The sequence below is a fragment of the Triturus cristatus genome, chromosome 5_2, assembly GCF_964204655.1.
Source record: "Triturus cristatus chromosome 5_2, aTriCri1.1, whole genome shotgun sequence".
NCBI lineage: Eukaryota > Metazoa > Chordata > Amphibia > Caudata > Salamandridae > Triturus > Triturus cristatus.
The window spans coordinates 12,454,534-12,476,686 of record NC_140588.1 but is presented as its reverse complement, the minus strand read 5'-3'; the positions used below and the strand labels follow the sequence as shown (position 1 = coordinate 12,476,686).

The 22,153-nt window shown below is 45.3% G+C and overlaps 1 protein-coding gene across 7 annotated transcripts in view; it reads left to right on the top strand.

Moving 5' to 3' along the window:
• The window catches only part of LOC146822587 (fibrous sheath-interacting protein 2-like), a 638,078-nt gene that overhangs the window by 515,559 nt on the left and 100,366 nt on the right, over positions 1-22,153 (top strand). For 2 of the 7 annotated variants that reach the window (XM_085606749.1, XM_085606750.1), the window contains exon 2: positions 2,866-3,447. The exons of 4 other annotated variants lie outside the window; for them this stretch is intronic. In XM_085606749.1, coding sequence (XP_085462875.1) covers positions 2,866-3,447 — 582 coding nt within the window. Of the gene's footprint in view, positions 1-2,865; positions 3,448-22,153 lie in introns of those variants that run through there. One more of the 7 variants, XM_085606752.1, reaches the window with a different exon arrangement.

Genomic DNA, 22,153 nt, shown 5'->3' with positions numbered 1-22,153 from the left:
GAACTTCTCCACCTGCAAGTGTGAGATCATGTTGTAGCAGCTTCTGAGTAACTGCATGTCTGCAGTTCTCAGGTATGTTAAATGCTGCCAGGTCAGCCATAAGGATATGTTGCATTCGGAGAGGGTACCACTAAAGGGTGAGGCTTTGAAAGGTTCATGCTTGAACTACCTACAGCCAATACATAGGTTTTACCTACACAGCTGAGGAGGATTTTTCCTTCACATCAACAACATGTCCTATTAATAGGTTTTTGGGTATACCAAAGAAAACTACTCAGGTGATGCACTAAATAAGAGCCCAAGCTAAATCATTGGTGGTGCCCTATTGTACGGCTTGTACTTTCGCTGTAAAACTGTGCATTTGTTGGACAAGGTAAATGTCAGGATGTGTTCCAGACTGATTCCGTGCACACCCTCAGTATATGTTGGCCTATAGTCCTGATAGCTTACAGTGCACCATTTACACCCCTAACCTTAAAGGGTAACAAATGTGTGATCAACCTCAGAATGACAACCCTGATCCCACAAGGAAATTGTGGTAACAGATCTAGAACCCTTTCGTTTGGTGACTCAGCAATACTGAGCAAGGCACTCAATATTTAATGAAGCATTTTGATTTTTGTATGAAATGTGTGCTGCGATAATCAATAGAATGAAACAGATTAGCGTGATTGGCATTACGAGAATAGTGAACCATTGTGCTATAACAGTGTATATATGCTAGCATATTCATACTGTGTTTCAGTGTACTCCTACCTAGTGCAGCCTAACCTAGTTTTGCCTAGGGTGGGTGATCTCCTAAATCCCTGTCGGTGGTCGAACTCTGCGTTACCTGTGTAAGTGTCATCAGGCTATCCGTCATGGTCGTAAGCTAGACATCCCTCTTCGCAGGGGTAAACCGGAATCACCTGAGTTTGAATTTCGCCATGCAGCAACCTGGCAGTGGCAGTGAAATGTTCCTCGACCCAACAATGTGGTGAAGCTGTTTATATAATAAACATCCCCCATGCTGCCATGTCGAAACCCCAATTCAGGCCGCTATAGTTTATTTTATTATGATAGCTCTGTCACCTCATGGACCACAACAAGAAAACAACATTTGCGCAGTTACCCTGAACATTTCATAAAAGGGATAAGGTTATCATGATAGTGTGCCTACAAAGTGGAAATGTAAGCAGTGCAGTTTCAGAGAATTTTATCTTGCACAGACACTCAAGCAAATGTATGTCAAATGTCAAAGTGTAAGAAGGAAAGCAACTTAAGAAACCTGAGTATGTGAAATGGTGGTGTTTCTAACTGGGTCTATCCTGACCACGTGACACAGGCAGTACTGGGCCTTACTCCGCGCCCAGGAGGCATTCAATAGGCGTTCCAGTGGGTTTTGCCAGGCAACATCCATGGAATTCGATGCTGCCCCAAAGTGATGTCAAGCTGGGGAAGCGCCAAATCTGTATGCCTCCCAAGGTGAGGCGTAAAAAGGAGAATTTTTTTTATTTCTCCTAGTTTTTTCCTCTTTCTATGTATGCTGCATTCTTTAGTACACTTAGAAAGAAGAACAATCCTTTTAGGATTATTTTTGTGCAAGAAGGTGCCCCTTTCTGCACAAAAACAATCCTGGATGCCACAGAGGCCTCCCTTGCACCATGGTGCAATGGTGCCTATTTTGGCACTAGGCTGCGGAAAAGGCGGCAGCGCAGGCAGAAAGCACAGGAATGCACCGTATTGCTTTAATACAGTGTTTTCTTGCCCTTTCACGTTGGCGTAGGGTAGCACAGCATGGTGCCTTGCTGTGCTGCACTATGCCAAATACCCATAAATTAGGCCCACAGTCTACTCGCACTGTTCAGTCCTGAAGCATTCCTACATTCAACCAGGGTTCTGCTTATTGTAAAACACACACAGTGCTAGCACACACACTCCCTATGTGCACACTGCACAACACTTCATCCTACATTCATTGTACTTAACGCAAGCAAGCATACTCCGAGCACTTACTTCCCCGTGCTCACACTGCACAGCATTATATCTCTCATGTAATGTATTCCTCTTAGGGATACATTTACCCAGGACATGCACTAACCACAGTGGCACATCACAGTACTGCTCCATCACTGAATTGTACCCTTCCCAGGCACACATACAACCAACGCGGAGTCACTACTCCTGTGCTGTGCAGCACTCCACATTTAACTGATGTAGGTCCAGTGTGTGTTAAGCACACCGCAGCAGAAATTTTAAACAAGTGAATGAGCCTGTAGGCCTCACGCCAATGACACAAGGTAAAAAGGTTCTGTTCACTACTAATGAAAGCTACATGGTATTCTGCCACCACCCTCTTACCTCCTAGTAAAGGAGGTAGCCTTCCACCACTATGAGGGTAGCGCTTTGGGTGCCCTTACAGTCCAACAAGACCGCAATCCGTGAGAAAGGCCTATGTCATGGTGCACAAGCATGATCCATGTTCTCCTATGACAAAAAGTCAGCATTTGCGATCCAAACAACAGTACAAAAGATCACTCAGGGCAGGGGTACACATCTTTACCATGAAGATGACTTTTCTGTCCCAACACGAGAATTCTAGTTGAGCAATAAAAGTGTCCAAATTGTTTGTGATAAAAGAGCTCCACTATTTCCAGTGATTCACTCAAGTAGAATGGTTCGCCTGAGCCTAAATGTGCCAATCATGCATTTGGCAGGTACGTAAAACAAATATTACAAAATATCTGTTGTTTAGTTATGCCATGTTATAATTGCATTATTTTTTTTAGAATGAGAGAAGATAGTTTTAATTAAGTTCACAATGTGTAACACATTTACAAGGAAAGCATTTCTCTTATAACCGAAGCATTGTTATTTACATTTTAGATAGTTGCTAGAAACTCCTTTCTCAATGTATTAAAACCTGATATAACGAAAGTGGAACTTCTAAAAGACGTAAAAACCCATCAGGAACTTACTGTTCGTCTGGTTGCTCACGATATCGATCATCATGTTAACGACGAAGTAATGGAACGCATAGTTATATCAAGTGGGCCATGTGTGATCGAAAAAGATAGCCAGGCACGTATTTTGATGGCTAAAATTAGCTCAATTGCCAAAAAGCAAAAGTGTTGCAGCTGTAACTGCTGCGGCAAGGGTAGCACAAAGACCAAGGATTCTGGTATACCTGCCCGAGAAGAAGAGCTTAGTATCTATGACAGTGGCGTAAAAAAGGTCATTTGTGTCACGCGCAATCTTCAGCCCAGTGCTTCTGATCGAGTGAATGCTGACTTGCCAAGAGGACAAAACTGCAATGCAAACAGCAACACAGCTTCTGGCGGCAGAACGTGGTTGGAATGTGTCAGCAGCAGCCTTGAGCAGAAACCAGTTTGGGCCGTGGGTATTTTTAAAAACAGCAACGCAAATTCTTCAATCACACCTTTCACCAAGTCTGGAAACCCCCCCACTGTAAGTATGGCTTCTTAATTGTTACTGGGCAGATGAAAGCTGAATATAGTTATCACATAATATTTACTTAGAATGTATTTGTTTTCTTGGTTGCCAGCATATGTATAAATTGGTAGTTGTCTATCAAAGCATGTACAGCAACTAGTGATGCTGGAACAATTTTCAGATTGATAATGCTGCTATCAATGTTACATCACTGAAGTCACTGTGAAAAATACAAGTGTCACACTAACATCAAGTGTTAGAGCCTTAAGAGGTTTACTGGTTCCGGCCAAAACAATGTTGACAGTTGCACACCGAATTATTACATGCTGATATTGAGAAACCGTGCACAAAATATTTTTTCCACTTTGTAAAAAGGCCAGACTGTTTATAAGTGGCTAGAGACCCGGCTTCTGCCTGTGTGTGTGGTCTCGAGCTACAGTTATCAGAGCCACGGATAGAAAGGACGAGAAGTCTTCGACGATGTACCCTGTGCACTTGAGACCTGGCAGTACATTATCTGCCGCCGGAACAAATGCTGGAGTTCAGATAACTTTAATGGGCATTATAAAATGAGGATTTGGTTGAATATCTACGTGTCTCATTCTAAGCAGCGGCTTCACTCCGTATCGGTTTAGTTCAAAGCAGACCATTTAAAGCGGACGCGAGCAGGTAATAGTAGATACAGCATTTCAAATCACACAGGCAAAGGGACGGTATGATCACTGGCCAGCCTGATCGCACGAAAATGCAGTGCACCAGTGGTTCGCGATACTAGGGGAGGGCAAATCCAGACTACCAAAATACTTGTATCAAATGGCTTTGATGAAGCATCATACGGATCATAATACGAAAGATTGGTGCTGAGCCCTGTTTCGAGATGTGACGCCCGACATGGTAGTACGTCCATAAAGTACCTGTCCTCCTTTAGCCGCGATTAATGCACTTGGATACCATACTGATCTCTCCAGGTTTAGTAGTGGCAGATGCAGCGTGGCGGGTACATGCTTTTGTGTCCATAAATACATGCACATTTATTATAGTCCCTGGAAATAAATAAGTACGATGTGCCAAATACAGAGTGAGATTAGCCAAAAGCTAAAGTGGGCGGTAACTGCAATGTTAATGACGCAACCACCCAACAAAGGATCACTAAAACCAAATTCTTTGCGAACGCGAGACCTAGAAGGAATGAAAGACTTCAAGAAAATGGGGAGATATAAGTGAGAGGGAAGTAGGTATTATGAAAGAAGGCCGCCTTTGCAAAGAGACGGAAAGGTGGGTGAGTATTGTCAAGGGAGACGAGGGCAGAAAAGGTCAAGACCGAAACAAAGGAGATAATGAAGACAAGCGCGCGGGCCTTGTGTTGAAAGAAAATGAGGCAGCAGGGGAAGGGGAGAGAGGAGGGGGCCTGAGCCTGTTTCCCTTGCAGGAGCAAGCAGGAACCATCTGTTAATTACAAACAGATGGTTTTAAAGCTCGCTCCTGCAAGGGAATCGCCAAACGTGCACTCGTTGCCATTGAAAGCAATGCAACCCGTGCACGTTTTTGGGCCAAAAACTGAATTCATTATTAAAGGTCTCCTCCTAAGCAGCGCATGCGTGCTGCGTAAGCGAGACCTAAAAAAGGAGACCGTTTAAATCCAACATGCTATAGGCCAGTCTCCTTAATGGACTCTCTAGCAAAGGTAGGGGCATGGATAATCTTGGAAAGATTACAGCAGTGGGCTGAATTAGTGAAGGATGGGGGGGGCGGAGCTTGCCTGGCTCCAAGATGGCCCCAATGGAGTAACGCTCTGGTAACCCGACTGTCACAAAAACAGTATCCTAAAGTCCACAGCAATAACTTGCACTCCGTTAGATGAGGAGCAGCTTCCCGATCCCTCTGGCTAGCAGAATTGTGCCCGGTACATAGAAGCGAAGCAGCTGCACGGCGCGGGTCACTTACCGAGGCTGGAACAGGCTGGTGAACAACATGGCGACTGAACTCCAATGAGGCCGCACGCAGCTGGTGTCAAAGAAAAGCATGGCAGAGAACATCGGTGGCGAGCAAAGAGAGACGCTGAAGGGGACACAGCAGCGGACGATCGACGCTTAGATCCCGCCTCTGGCGGCGGCAGAGACCGTGCACCGCAACAGGTACAAGAGGGCTCAGGCACTGCTCCCACGGCCGAGGGCGGCAAGCCGTAGCAGGTGAGTCCGAGAGGCCCACGGCAGCAATAAACGACGTGCCTGGCAGAAACTGTATAGGCTCACCAGGGGGCCAGAGCTCCTAGTCTAGGGGAGCCGGGTGGAGGGATAAAATAAGTCGTAGTCAGCTCCGCTCAGTGTAATGGGTCCTCCCCACCCAATTTGGACTCCTGGGATGTGCCACTGGTGAGGCTCTCAGCCAGATATGCTTTACAGAAGACTTGGCCCAAAAATTCCATTGAAGGGCTCCCTCTCACCTCCTGCCTGCATGAATAGTTGACCTTGATGGGCTCAGATTGAACTTTGGGTGAGTTTACGGACTTTGACCTTGTGGCCTGTGATTTCTCGCAGAAGTGTATGCTGAGTTGCTGGGACAGCCCTGAATGTCTATGGCTGCTGGTGGACCGCTTGGATTGTCCATCTGGGAGGAGATGGCAGTGAAGGAAAAAAATTATGGGGGTGGTCTGCTGTGCATAGGATTCCACCCCCTGTACTTCATCTATTTGGCCCACTGGACATGGCCAGGCCGTAGCTGTGGCCTAATTTGCAGTGTATGTGTGGCGTCATAGTTTGACATACTGTTGTCTATTATAACTTACACTAGACCCATACCCTACAGGGTGTTTCAGTGGTGGCTTGAGTGACACTACCCCCATGCTTTAAAAGACACAGTGGTGACAACATGGAAAGATCCTTTATTCCTCTCTGGCTGTTAATGCTCTACTACTATATGTGGTGGAGCGGGTCAATTTATTAGCTCTCTTGTCTGATTTGCTGCATCTTTATGGAACTTGGGTCCTAAATCCTAAACTGTTCTCAACAAGAATAACTTTGCTGATTAATAAGTGACTGAACTAATGCAAAATGTCATGATGGTGAGAGAAAAGCCCCTGACGTCTCATGGCCAAACAAGACTTGGTCAACTCCGCCTTAGGTAATTTGTACATTTCAATTTTCCTCAGTATCACAGTCAGACCCACAGTCTACTGGGCAGGTTTCCCTGAAAACTCTTTAAGATATACAAGAATCTCATTCCTCACTTCAAATGAAGGTGGTAGAGGTTGCAACAAATGCTTCACTCTCACACCAAGCCTTGTGTAATTTAGTATAATGAGTCACCACTGCTGAGGGGTATATTTCTGAGAACGAGGATCATGTTTACACATTGGAGTCTACTGTGAATCACCTGAGTGACACTACCAAACTACTTGAGGTCCGAGTTGAAGACCCTGATAACAGGGTCTGTTGAAGCAACCTTCTCATGGTGAAAATACCGAAGGGGGCTGAGGAAGAATCACCCAGAAAGTTCATGACGTCATGGTTGCAGTCAGGGTACTCGCTGAGACACTTTCGGATTTCTTTGTCATTGAGTGAGCACACATGTCTCTGACCGCATGACTTTCTCTGGAATCCCCACTACTTTCCTTCAGTCTGACGCTATTTAACTACAAGGACAGAGGCATCATCCTCAAGGTGGACAGGTGCAAAGGAGATGTATGCCAAGGAATTAACTAGAGGTTAAAATAAAACTCAGGCTGAAAAAGCTGAGAGCTGAAAGCCTTCATTGACCACGATAAGAAATTGGCCCAGGTGGTTGCTTTCATGGAGGGCATACATTCCGACGTGGGTGGGCTGCACAGGACAGTCCAGGCTTTATCATCAACAGTGACGTCTGCCTTGCAACAGGCACATTCTCACAGTCCAGCTCCAGTCCCTTTGTCCACCACCCAGGCAGTGGCCACGTCTGACGATAGTGACCACGGTCCACATACATCAAAGTCACAATACAGCACACGGAGCACACAGCAGCAGCAACCCAAGCGGTCCCGGGCGCAGACACTATCCCCACAGAAGACCAAAGGCACCCAAGAGCGCAGGGAGAAAAGCCCGTCGGGCGACACCAGTGGACAATTAGCAAAGCAGCAGACCTCAGGCACACATGCCTCAGTGGCATCCCCATCCAAGGACTCTCCTGCCCCAAAAGCATCGCGCAAAGATAATCGTACAGTGTCTGTGCCCACCAAGGAGGTGATGCATGCCAAGGGTACACCTAGGAAGGGCTCAAAGGCAGTTTCACCAACCACCTCGACTCCCATTCCAAGCCCAGTGAAGCAGGGGCCGGAGGGCACTGTAGGGGTGACACCTACTAAACAGGGGACGGGGGGATGAGGCGAAGCACAGCAAAGCGTTCCGCTGGGTCCAGCACATCACCAGAGGGGCTGCCAGCGCCTGCACCTGCTGTAGCAGTGGTGGTGAGTGTGCCTGTTGTGCCCACACCACTTCCCATTGATCCAAAGTCAGTCAAGCCATTTAGGATCCCCAAGAAGTAGAAGGGCACCCCTCCACAATCTCCCAGCCACACCGTGACTCCCGTCTGCATGACTCCACCTCCACATGCCACTACACCACCTGGTCCAAGCAGCCCTCCAGCTTGCCAAGACACTGATTGCTCTACCTCAGCTGTTCCGCTCTCTCCCCCGTCAAGTGCCCTGACAGTCCCCGAGGCACAGGCAGCTCCCAGTCCGCCTGACAGCCAAGTCTGAGTAGTAGTCACCCTCATACACCAAGTGGGCCTGTACTGCACATTGTTGCCCCCTGACTGTGTTGCTGACCATGGAAAGGTACAGTCGCACAATTCCCTGTGTCGCTTCTCATGGACTCAGTCTGCAGTTTGTCTTGCCCACTGGCCTTGCCGTTCACTGCTGTGTTGGACCCTTCCCTGTACAGCTTCTCATGGACTCAGTCTGCAGTTTGTCATGCCCACTGGCCTTGTTGTTCACTGCTGTTTTGCACTCTTCCCTGTGCAGCTTCTCATGGACATACTCTGCCCTGGACCCCGCCTTGCTGTTTTGCCCTTGCCTGTGCAGCATCTCATGGACATGCTCTGCACTCTGCCCTGGCCACTGGCCTTGCTGTTTTGCCCTTGCCTGTGCAGCTTCTCATGGACATGCTCTGCACTCTGCCCTGGCCACTGGCCTTGCTGTTTTGCCCTTGCCTGTGCAGCTTCTCATGGACATACTCTGCACTCTGCCCTGGCCACTGACCTTGCTGTTTTGCCCTTGCCTGTGCAGCTTCTAATGGACATGCTCTGCACTCTGCCCTGGCCACTGGCCTTGCTGTTTTGCCCTTGCCTTTGCAGCTTCTCATGGACATGCTCTGCACTCTGCCCTGGCCACTGGCTTTGCTGTTTTGCCCTTGCCTATGCAGCTTCTCATGGACCTGCTCTGCACTCTGCCCTGGCCACTGGCCTTGTTGTTCACTGCTGTTTTGCCCTTGCCTGTGCAGCTTCTCATGGACATACTCTGCACTGGCCACTGGCCTTGTTGTTCACTGCTGTTTTGCCCTTGCCTGTGCAACTTCTCATGGACATGCTCTGCACTCTACCCTGGCTACTGGCCTTGCTGTTTTGCCCTTGCCTGTGCAGCTTCTAATGGACATGCTCTGCACTCTGCCCTGGCCACTGGCCTTGCTGTTTTGCCCTTGCCTGTGCAGCTTCTCATGGACATGCTCTGCATTTTGTGCCTTACTCTTCTCTTCTCATAATGCCTATCTGTGGAATGTGTGAATAAAGACAGTTGCTCCAGTTGTATTTTGTCAGTGTCCTTACTGAATAAAGTTATTTTGCTGTGTGTAAATGGTTTACTGTGCCACATGGTCTGTGTGGCACTTCAACATGGTCAATGTTTGGGCTCACTTGCTCTCTTTTTTTTCAGGGGTGACAGGGTCTTCAGTTCTTCTTGGCCCAGATACTTGTGGTGGCAATTGTGTCAATTTCGAATGGTTAGCAGTAGTCATTTACTTGATTAGTTCATGTTGGCTCAATTGTACACATGTCAGGGTGGGCTTCTGCACACAGTATTGCAAGCAGGCTGTCCAGGGTCATCATGTGTGTGTTCTTCCTATATGTGTGCCCAGTGGTGTATGTGTGTGGTCATCTTTTGATGGCCAGTCATCCTAGTCCCATGGCTTACTTTCCATATGTGCTCTTGGATGGCCAGGTAGTGTGCAGTGTGAAGGGGGTGAGTTTGTGGGGAGTGTTGATGTGTGCATGCCTATGCAATGTCAGCTACACACGTGTCACCCAGGAGTTGGCGTGCCTGTTGTTTTGATTGTTCATCCCTGTGGATGTGGTTGTATGCCCATGTGTGAGTTGTATGATGTGCACTGTGCAGTGTGTTGGTGTGTCCTTGCAGTTCTATCTGACTCCTACTTGTTGTTTTTGTCACTTGTGAGTATGCAGAGGGTGTTACTGGCAATTCAGTGTTGTGTTTGTTTGTGGGGTCTGTGCAGACCTGCTGCTCCACACTGCCATTGTGGTTATGTTTTCTCATGCCTTGCTGTCCCATGGTGCCTTCTTGCCTCCAGCGTGGCATGTTGTGTGTGTTGTCATGCCATCCCCTATCTGTGCTTCAGCTGCCTACCCATTGTGGGTCTGCTCTCCCTCTCTTTGTGTATGGTACACTCCTGCCATGTCCCCTACTGACATGCAGTACACTTCACTTTGGTGTGAGCTATCCCCTTGGTGTGTATGTGTGTGTGCGCCTCCCCATGACTTCATTTGTGCCACTGTGCTTTGTGGTGCATTTCTTTGTCCAGTGTCAATGTGTCACTCAGTGCATCTCCCCAATGAGTCATGTGTGATGTTCTGGTGCTGTTTGTCGGTCATGGTTGCTGCTATGCAGTTCAACTGTGTGTGCTGCCCAGTCCTGTGGTCAAGTTGTTTCCACCTTTGTGTCCCAGACTTGTGCATCTATTGGGTGTTGTGTTGGATGTATGTGTGTTGTTTGTGTTATTGCTTCACTTCCTGGGTGTGCTGTTGTCTTTGTGCTGTGCTGTATGGTGTTGTGTGGGTTGCTGTTCTGTCACTGATATCTGTGTGTGTCTGGTATGCTTGGTGTGCACACACAGCTTGTTGTGCATGTGTGTGTATGTTGCCTTGTGATTGCCTGATGTGCATGCCCTGATGTTGTGCTATGTGATTGTTCTGCATGTGCATCTGTTGTTTGTTTGCTGTGGTTGTGTTGTTCTGTGATGGTGCACTTCTTGTGTGTGTTGTGGTATGTTATGCATTGTTCCTGAGTGATGAGGTTGTGCACTCCTGTTGTGTCTGTGCTCCCATTGCCTTTCCCCAGTTTAGCTGCACAGGGCATGTCTGTTGTTGTTGTGGCTCTGTGTGTGTTTCAGTTGGGTTATGTGTTTGTCTGTTGTATTTGTTTCCACATTTGTGGTGGCATCCCTGTGTACGTGTGTGATGTTTTTGGCTGAGCCTAGGGTGTGTGTGTGTTTGTTTGTGTGTGTATTGCCTGTCGAGTATTGCCAGCCTTCAGTGTGTTTGGCGCTGGTGTTGTGTGCTGCTGGTGTGAGGGGGGTATGTGTGTAGATTCTTACTGGTGTTTGTCAGTCCTGAGGTGTGTAGATGGTCCCTGTGTGTAGTGCTGCTGGTGTACTCCTATGAAGTAGTTGTACGGATGTGTGGCTGTTCCAAGTTTGACTTCACGGCCTTCCTTTCATCCTTTCATCCTTGTGCCTATGCATGGTTTGCCTTGCTGTCTCCCTGTGTTGTTGCACTGAGCAGTCTGTGGTTTGATTTCACTAACTGTGCTAGCCATGTGTGAATTGATGGTGTGAGGGTGTTGTGCTCTGTTCCTTGTGTTGATGTGATAAGTATAAGTTTTAGAATCCGCTTTAAAAATCATTTCAAAACGTGACTAAATGTGTATTTTAAAATGTTTATTCATAATTACCAAGTGACCTTCTTTGAAAAGATTTACAGTCATCTTACTTGGGGACAGGTTTGTAGAGGGTCAGTGAAAGTGACAAAAGACAAACGCTGACAAAAATCACGTCGTATTTTTTTAGCCAATAAATGTCATTAAGTACATTTGATAGGAATACGTGCTAAAGGGACGTTTGATGTTTCGGAACTAATTAACATTTTAAAAACGTGGTAAAATGCTGCGTTGTAAAAAGCTGCGTGGTAATGCTTCTTGCGAAGTAAAATTTGCGTGGTTATGCCATGCGTGGTAATGGTTTGCCATGTAAAATCATACATCCCTCTGGAACTATAAAAAACACTTTCTTTGGGATTTTTTTCAGTAAATTTCTTTTTTGTTGTTGTTATCTTTACACAGATGAAGAATAGATTATAAGATATGCTAACCAAGCCTTTACCAAACGAAATATTTAATATGTGCACTCGATACAGTTAAAGGCACTGTACACTGCCTTCATCCATGTTCAGAGGAGGTTGTGTGCAGTGCCTGACAAGCGGCCATGGCCTGAACCAGCCCTCCAGGTCTCCATGCCTTCATCCGAGCTGTGTGCAGCCTGCATCCAGTCTCAGAGTGCAAACAAGACTGGCACCAGCCTCCATTCCACTTGTCCCATTCTTGCCTCCAAACCTGCTGTGCTCAGTATGCAGGTTAGTTTTCAGCAGCCCGCGTGCAACTGAAGCAGCTTTACATAGCCTTCGACTCTGTCCTTGTCTTGTGGCCTGGCCTTGTGCCTCCAAGCTCGTTGCCAATGGCCATCGTAAGTTGGCTGTGGGCCAGGTCCTGCACCAGCTTCAGTTGTGCTAAGCTGGCGTGGGATACATGGCTTAGTGTTGTGCCAGCTTCCATGCACGAACGCTGCCTGTGGGCCCGGCCTCAGGTCAAGCCTTGTAACAGCCCCTAAGAAGTTTGGCCATGCACAGCAGGCTCTTGGTGCAGGGCCTGGGTTCAGAGTGGTCACTGAATAAAAAAGAAAATTGTTGAATTTGCATAATACATTTATTCACAAATTTGCATTCCCAGAAAAAACTGAACCTTTTTTGGGAGCGCCAGTATTTATTCCTACAAGACTCCACATCCCCCTCCCCACAATCCTACTTACAGTTAGTGCATTCTTCCCTTCCAACCTTAGGCCCCAACATTTCTATTCAGGGTACATAATTTGGGAAAAAATGGTTCAATTGCCACCAGCCAGTGAGATTTCTTGGGTGCACTCAACCTCCCAGCAAGATATACAAAATAATTAACCCTTTGATGCCTTCCGGAGAATTTTTTGTAACTCTAGTTTCTCAAAAACTACTGAGTAGATTTACACAAAACAGTAAAAAAGGCTTCCTAAATAAAGATTTACTTTTATGCCAGGTTTCATGTAATTCCTTGTAGTGTTCTTTTTAATTTAACAGAGCTCAAACGTTCCTTTTGGAGCCAAATAAACAACCCTTCATTTTGATCTGCTATAAACGTTTTCCCCATGAGCTTGACATGCTGATATTTAACTGGATGAGCTACGTGAAGGGTGAATTTTGTGCCTATTCTTCAAATGACACCAATGTTCTTAACAAACTAGAAAAGGCTGTTTAAGCAGACGGTGCATCTAAACCATAATTACGCAGTCACCGTGGCTGATGATTCATAACATTTATCACTTGCTTAGTGTTTGCTTTTTAGGTCAATGCAGATAGTATTTCAGTGGAAGAACAAGGAAGGCATTATGGGCAATGTTGTATATGACTCCTACTTTGACGGGATTACTTCTAAACTCCTACATTTGAAAGTTATAGATAATACTCTGTTAATCAAAGTTAGTTGCCTAGGATCACACGGTTTGGTTAAGCAGACAAGGCGGTTTTTGGCCTGACGTTTACTAGTCACACTGTCTGCAGTTCAGTCACTGGATGGTATCCATTTTCTCTCCAGTTCCACACCAGAAATACAACAGTTGATGCATTCTTTTTCAGGAGCCAAATTGGTACACTGTGATCAGTATTGCTAGTGAACAAAATACTCATTATATTAGGTTAATTTGACATTTTATGAAGGATGTCTAGCTTATTCCTATACTTACCTCTCAAAACCCCAAAGTGTACAATAAATTATTGTTTGGAACATACAAGACAGTTAAAAAACACATTGCTTAAAAATGGTTATGTGCTGCTCTCTTGTACAAGGGATTAGGAATGCAGATTATTTTATTTTTATATTGGACATTGCACACACTTATATGACCATAATTGTTTCATGACAAGTACTTCTCAAAACAGTGCTATAATGTGCCTATTATTGCCAAAGCTTCCATGTTAAAGAAAAGTAATGTTGCAGCACCCAGGATAATGTGCTACATTGGGAAATACTTATAAGCAATGTTCCCTCTAATTTATTTCCTCTGTGTGCGGCAATGTAACGTCTCTGTGTACTGCAGCCAAGGCTATGTGCACCAAGAAACTGACCATGCATGCAAGAGTTACCTGGATTTCCACTTTAGGCCAAACAGGCATGTACTGTACTATATTGAAAGGTATTCCCCGGTTACATTGAGGTTCAAGAGGGGGGAAAAAAATCAAGAATATTGAAGTGTGGGCCTCTTAACCAACCTATCTCATTTTACTGGGTAGAAAAATCTCTAAATTGATATAACACAACCCCACAGTGTCCCCTATAAGTGTACTGACTTCACAACATAAATGCTTTTTCTTTGTGTTTATTATTTAATCAAAAGCAATACATAAATTTTTTTGTATCAAAAATATATTCATATAATTTTTTCAATTTTTTCTTTCTTGTTTTGTGATTTACATAAATTGTCAAAAAACATATACATACAAAATCACTAAATATAAACAAACAGTTAAATCCTTGCCCTATGCGGACGCAGTGATTGAAAAATTGACAGTGCCCCTCAAAGAAAAACAAAAATTATGTACATGAACAATACCTAATCTCGCATACCAACATCCATACCATATGCCACAAAATATACACCACAAAAAAGATTATAAAACATATATTTTCCAACTGGAAGGCTCTCCTTTCAATTGTTATCTATATACAATTTATTCTGCTGACATTTTCCTTCAACTGTCTTTTTCTTATTTTCTTCGGTTTTAAGTTGTTCCAAAGGAGTTTATTTTCCAGTTGTGAAAATAGTTGGTCAATAGTTGGTCTGGTCTACGTACGTTTCGGTGAAGAAGTAAATAAGATCACCTTCCTCAGGACCATCATCAAAAAAAAAAATAGCCCCTCTACAGCTTTTAAAAAAAAAAAATTTTTTTGATGATGGTCCTGAGGAAGGTGATCTTATTTACTTCTTCACCGAAACGTACGTAGACCAGACCAACTATTGACCAACTATTTTCACAACTGGAAAATAAACTCCTTTGGAACAACTTAAAACCGAAGAAAATAAGAAAAACACAGTTGAAGGAAAATGTCAGCAGAATAAATTGTATATAGATAACAATTGAAAGGAGAGCCTTCCAGTTGGAAAATATATGTTTTATAATCTTTTTTGTGGTGTATATTTTGTGGCATATGGTATGGATGTTGGTATGCGAGATTAGGTATTGTTCATGTACATAATTTTTGTTTTTCTTTGAGGGGCACTGTCAATTTTTCAATCACTGCGTCCGCATAGGGCAAGGATTTAACTGTTTGTTTATATTTAGTGATTTTGTATGTATATGTTTTTTGAGAATTTATGTAAATCACAAAACAAGAAAGAAAAAATTATATGAATATATTTTTGATACAAAAAAAATTATGTATTGCTTTTGATTAAATAATAAACACAAAGAAAAAGAATTTATGTTGTGAAGTCAGTACACTTATAGGGGACACTGTGGGGTTGTGTTATATCAATTTAGAGATTTTTCTACCCAGTAAAATGAGATAGGTTGGTTAAGAGGCCCACACTTCAAACAGGCATGTACTGACATGTTTCTTTATTAGCATTTGTTACGCTAAACAGGTTCATAAACCTGCCTTGTGTGTTAGTCCTTCTGTGATGCAGCTTTTCCCTGGCATTCATGCTGCATGAGAGGTAGAGCTATGCAAGACTGAAAATTCGTAGGGAGGGTTGAGGCAGATCCTTTAGAATAGCCCAAATGAAATGATACAGCAAGTAGCATGCAACAAATATGACAAAGGCTCTTTCAAATTATAAAGAGATTATTTTGTTAAGAGTTGAATTTGAATGTATTCATAGTAAAATAGATGACCGCACAGCAAAATGAGGATGACAAACTTTGACACCATAGGAATTGCACAGCAGACTGCCATAACCCTAAATAAAACCTGACACATAACTGTTTCATTGCATTGAATATGCAGCATCAGATTGTAACCCTAACAGCCATTCATCAATATCATATCAGGTTCCGCATACCATAACAATGGGATTTTTCAGTTACTACATCAGCCATAACACAACAATGGGACCTAAGACTGAAACAAGTCAGACTATTGGCTTTACCAATGCTTTTTAGCTGTATGAAACAAATGAGTAGCAATGATTTTTTTTGGTGTAAATTGTGTTGATTAATTTCCAAACAAACCAAACAGAAGTGTCATATACATTAAAGAAAGCTTGGCACAGTACTAGCACATCTATGGCACAACTCCATCTTGTCATTTAGGAGAAAATAATAAGGTATTTACACATACATCGAAAAGCATCTTACAGTTGGTGAAAGCATTACACATAGCCACATTTAATGGAATGATACCATCTGTATACAACACAGGTCCACCTTAGGGAGTCATCGTTCCAACACCCCTAGTAGAGCCCAATCCCGGGCACTCCCGGCTATTCCAAACCCGACATATTGCATTCCAATCAGCATAGTTCCATAACACCCCAACTCTTTAGTGGATCCAGCCCCACTGATATTGCGGGTACCCAGAACCTCTCCGAAAAGCCGGCTCCTCCTACTCTGTTGCGGGGTCCGTCCACGAGTGCGCAAGCAAATAGCACTTTAGAGGCCCCCAAATATCTTTGGGCCTGGAGGTGCTCGACAACAATTCCGCATATGTAGTGAGTTGCTCCTGACAATACACTAAATCGTCCATCCAGACCTTGAACTTAGGCACCCGCCCTCTGCCCCAGCGGCATGCCACGCGCCTCTTTGCCAGAAGCAGCGCAAGTGCCACATATTTGCGATGCACCGCTTTTAATGGTTTAACATATCCTAGTAGAGCCAATAGGGGTGTGGGCTCAATATGAGCATCCACCATCAAATCTAAAGCTTCAAAAACCTGCTTCCAATAGTTATGTACTGCCGGGCATTCCCAGGCTAAGTGTAAAAAATCTGCGCCCGCCACCTGTCACAATTGTCTTCAGCCCTCAGACTATACCTATACATCCTGGCCGGGGTGTAGTACAATCTATGTAAGAATTTGTAGTGAATTATACGCAGCCTACTGCTAGCTGATACCTGCGCTGTCTGCGATGAGCAGAACTCCCATTGCACATCCGACAGCTCAAAGCCCGATTCTGCGCCCCAACGCATCCTAGCTAGCGCAGATGGCTCCTTTCTTTGTGTGTGTATTGTGTGATATATCCATGATACTAGCCGTTTGGCTGTCACGCTTTTAAGAGTCAGCTGTAGCGGAGCAAGCTCTGGGGAAGCCGGGAAGCTCGGAGTAAGGGAGCGGATGCCCTGTCTAAGATGAATGTATAAAAACACATCAAGCGGGGTCTGCTGTAAGCCCTGAAAAACATGCTCACGTTTCCGAAATTGACCGTCATGATACAGATCCCCCCAAGTTTTAATGTGTGCACGTTCCGCACATTTATGAAACACTGTTTCTTGAAGCAAGGGCATGCTGGAGTGGTATATGGGAGCCATCAGCGGGGAATAGAGCATTGGGGCATTCAACAGATCACTTATGCGTTGCCACGCTGCCACAGTACAGGCAACCGTAGTCGACTGCTGCTCCCTGCCCGTAGACACATCATACAGCGCTCCGTCTATCGGGACGGGATGTGCAAGCCAGTGTTCTGCTGCCACTTGTGGCATATATCGCGGTTGACGCACCCAGAAATAAGCAGAGTGAGCCTGCGCACTAATATAATATAATTCAAAATTGGGCACGCCAAAACCTCCCTGCGAGTATGGCCTCATGAGTACACTCCACTGTAGTCTCAGGTGCTTGCCTCCCCATACCAAACGTATCAATTCAGATTTCAGTGTTTAAAAAAAACAATTCCCCGTATAAAATGGTATGTTTAAAAAAAGATACAGTAATTGGGGCAATATCACCATTTTGATCACGGAGGCTCTTACCGCCATTGAAAGAGGGAGAGTAATCCAGCGGGAAACACATTCCGTTATATGCGTCAGGGCTGTTCCATAATTGAAGCGCATTAATTCATCCCTATCCCTCGTGACACGCATTTCGTCCTCGCACCACTCCAGGGGGTAATCTAGCGGGAAGCGGACCGTTGCAGCCGGTAAAGGGAAAATACAGGATTTGCGCCAGTTAATTTGGATCTCCGAGAGTTTCCCGAACACGATGAACTCCCTTAGGGTTGGGTTCAAATTAGTTTGCGGGTCGCAAATGTAAAGAGTGATATGATCCGCATATAAGGATATTAATATTTGCCTCATGTTGCACCGTAGCGCTTTATCTCCATGATGCTTCCGCAGTTTCGCTGCCAAGGGTTCGACCGCAAGCGCAAAAAGTAATGGGGATAGGGGGCATCCCTGCCGGGTACCCCTTGTGACTGGGAACGCCCGGGATGTGCGACTATTGATGAGCACCTTAGCAACTGGCGAGCAGTACAATAGTTTAATCCATGAGATAAAAAGGGGGGGAAAGCCCATGCGCAGCATCACCCCAAAAATATAGTCCCATTCAATTGAGTCAAAAGCCTTTGTGGCATCGAGAAATACAGCCGCCAAAGGCAATTCAGAAGAGACATTTTTCAGCACAGTGAAGAGAGTTCGTAAATTATGAGAGGTAGCTCGGCCGGGCACAAAACCAGACTGATTAGGAAGTATTAAGTTCTCCAGTAACAAGCTAAGTCGATTGGCTATGAGCTTGGCCAGTATTTTAACGTCACAATTAAGGAGTGACAACGGCCTGTAAGAATCGCACCGATGAGGCGCCTTCCCAGGCTTTAATAGCAAAATGATTAAGGCCTCTCTCATAGAGGGGGGTAGGTCCCCGGTTTCTAAGGCATCTTCATAGACTTCACGAAGTATGGGGGCCATCTGATCTATATACATTTTATAGAATTCTACAGGTATACCATCTGTACCAGTGGCCTTCCCCGATTGCAAGTGCATAATTGAGTCCCTTACCTCATCAAGCTCAAACGGGGCACATAGAAACTCTCGCTGCCTATCACTCAGCCCTCCCAATGTCACATCCTTCAAATAGCTATCCAGATCTAACTCATCTACCCTATGCGTGGCATACAATTGAGCCTAATGCGTGGTAAATGCATTAAGGATACTGGGAGTATCTCTATATACCACCTCTCCTGGACCCTCGAGTTCCAGGACATAGTTGGAATAATGTGGTTTCCGAATCGTATCCGCCAGCGCCTTGTGAAGTACTGGGTATTTTAAGCCCAGCGGTGCAGGGGAACACACCCTATGACTTCGGGGTTCTTCCTGTTTCAGACCTACCGAAACAGAGTCTTCTGGGTGAAGTCAAAGATCAGTTTATTGGCTGCAGACCAATTACAGGCGTCCTAGAAGTACAACAGCGTATATGTTCTCAGGAGACTGCTGAAAATCACAGAAACGGGCTTCTTCTTAAATACAGAATATCCTGCCTCAGGCATACATTCCTTAGTTTATGGTATGGCTATTACATGTATACATTTCAAACGAAAAGGCAGAGTCATGATGACCATCCCACATTCCAGTTAAGCCAGCCCGTAATTATTTACACAGTAAGGCTCAGATCCCACATCAGGTATCGATAGGCCCCAATAAACATGAGCATCTCCTGTTTTGGGAAACAAGCCATAAAGCAGGAACAGTCAGGTGTGAAAGAGATTAGCTGGAGGCTTGTGTAGGATGAAAAGACTTTATGGTATGTCAAGCCCTGATGCTAATCACAGGTGGCCAGAGGACGGGGAACTCGTGAGACCAGTTTGACCTGGGGCAGCGGAGCCAAGCTGCCCAGGTCACAGAAAAGTCAAAGAAAGGCACATGTGCTCTAAAAGGCCCGTTTTCGCTTCATGCTATATAGCCTATGTGAGGGCAACCATAAAATGGCCACCGATACAAAATGGAACCCACGTAGTGATGTGAAATAGTGTATACACAGTGCATTCATAGCTAAAACGTTACAAAAAGCACTCGTACATACCGCATTAACCATTCGCGGTTCACTATTACCGGGATAGACAGGGGTAGGGCCCTGCCTCCTACGCGGTCCCAAATTCCAAAGTACGACAGACCCTCCTTTTGCCCTTACATAGGCAATAACTATACTCATTTCAATCCGAGTCTAGGTCAATATTCACGAAGTCATGGAGATGTTGCTGTAGCATCATCCTATTACTTAGCTCGTCCCTCGATACAGGTTTCCTTACACATAATGTAGCACAGAGGCCACATATCGCAGGAGCACACTGTACGCACAGACAGAACAGGAAAAGGATGGCTAAGATCATTCCAATGACCATCAGAACTTTCCAACCCCAGGCAGATATCAGTTCCCAGAACCACCCCACCAGTGACCAATCTCCTTGACTCAGATATTTTATGCAGTTTGGAGATGGCTTGATAGACTGTTGGAGCGTTGTCTGGTATGAAAATGCAACAACTGGATTGGATAACCTTACATACCCCACCGCGGTCTGCAAGTATGACGTCTAGAACCATGCGGTTCTGCAAAGTCATGAGGCGATCCGCTTGGAGCTCAGCTGTCAAATTACCAAGGGCACCAGCCGTAACATTAACAGTGGATTCAACCACACGAGTCAGTTGTCTCAGGTTCCTACTATTAACCATAGGTCCCCAAAACGGCAGGAAACCCAAAAAGAAATCTCCCGCTTCCTGACCGGCAGTATCCTCCTTACTAATCATGCCTCTCACAACTCTGGTCTTGTGATAGTCAGAGGCGGCAGTAAATGTTGGAGGTAGCAGATTTGCAATATAACATGTGCCCGAGAAATCAGGGGGCAACCATGTATATGCTCGGTCATTGCAGATAAAATATGTACCCTTGGCAGCCAGAAACGCAGGGGAAAACTGTGACGGAAAAGTGTACGTTTCAGTACAGTCACTTCTTCCCAGTTGAGCTCTAGGATTCTGACCATTACCTTGCAAACAGAACCGACCTATGTGGGGTACGACCCAGATTGGGGATGAGATTTTCCGCTGTCTTTCCCCTAGACTAATACTATACCCCGTCGCGTTCCACCCTACATAAGCTCTCAGCTCTTCTTTGGGAATGGATGAGTATGCATCGATATCTCTGCTCATATCGGCAACTCCTTTTATTAAAGCTTTATTATTGGTACCAGGTCTGATGGAACGTGGTTGTCGCGGGGAGTAGGCATCTAGAGCATAGAGAAACATCGTCTGGAATGCCCATGACGATCCATTGTAACTATACGGCAGCACTAGATAGGGAATACCCTTATTAATGGTATGTGGCATTAAACCACACACCCAACAATTTGTTGTATTCATGACTAGTTGGTGCTGGCGCAGGAGTTGAATAAATGAGTTATTCACAAACTCTGATCGTCTAGCTTGTTCATGTTCAGGCAGAGGGTGAAAAGAGTGTGAGGAGATAGTAGGAGGAGGTATAGGCTGTACAGTGGGGGCAATGGGCTCTTGAGAGGAGAAGAATACAAATCCTACAGTAAACACTACCATACTACATAATACAAACAGGCATAAAAATACAAAACGTTTGCGTGTCATGATTTTACACATTCTTGTTTTAAAGTTCATTTCCTCAGTGAGTCTCTCCATCTTAAACTCCATCCTCTAATCGTGCCGCTCGTGGCGGGTGAGTATCTTCTGCTAAGGAGTACGCCTGTCAGTCCAGGGAACGCCCTAGACCAACCAGAACCGTTGACCTAACGTCTTCAGCCTGTACCCCAAAGTCTTGGCGCCGCGACCCTGCGGCTGAACCCGGATGGTGGTTCGAAAAACAAAAATCAAGAAAGTCCTTCAGATGGGAGAGCTCTGGTTATCAAAAAATAGAAAGGTAAAAGAAAAAGAATATTTATTTGTCCATGGGCCTTGGTCTTAGATTGTAATGAAAACGGCCAGGCACTGTTTGATCTTGAAACAAGAGTTCAGGCTCTGTAGTGTCCAATCGAACTGACTGTGGCACAGCTTCTTGCAAAATATCGTCACTTTCCTGCGCTGAAGCTGTGCCTTTTATGCGTGCATCACTGAACGGCACAAAACGAGGTACAGTGTCTGTTTCAGAGTCCGCGATACCCTCCTGGACCCACTGGTCATACGGCAGAGGCAAAGGGATCCTCTTCACGTGGGCGCCGTGGATCCAGTTCCTTTTCCCCTTTACTCGAACAGCTGACCTTGTAGACAGTAGCACGAGGTGAGGGCCAATCCAGCGGGGCTCCTCGTGGGTTTTCCGCTGGAAGTTTTTGATGAGCACCCACGTGCCAGGGTCAATGGGGTGTCCTGGAGCCTCAGAAGCCGGGGGAAGAGTATCATGCACCTGTTGGTGTAAAACACGCAGTTTAACCGTCAAATCATACAAGTAATCAAGTAGTACTGGATGCTCGATCTCACTGAATTTCGTTGGTCTTGGCACACCCCATAC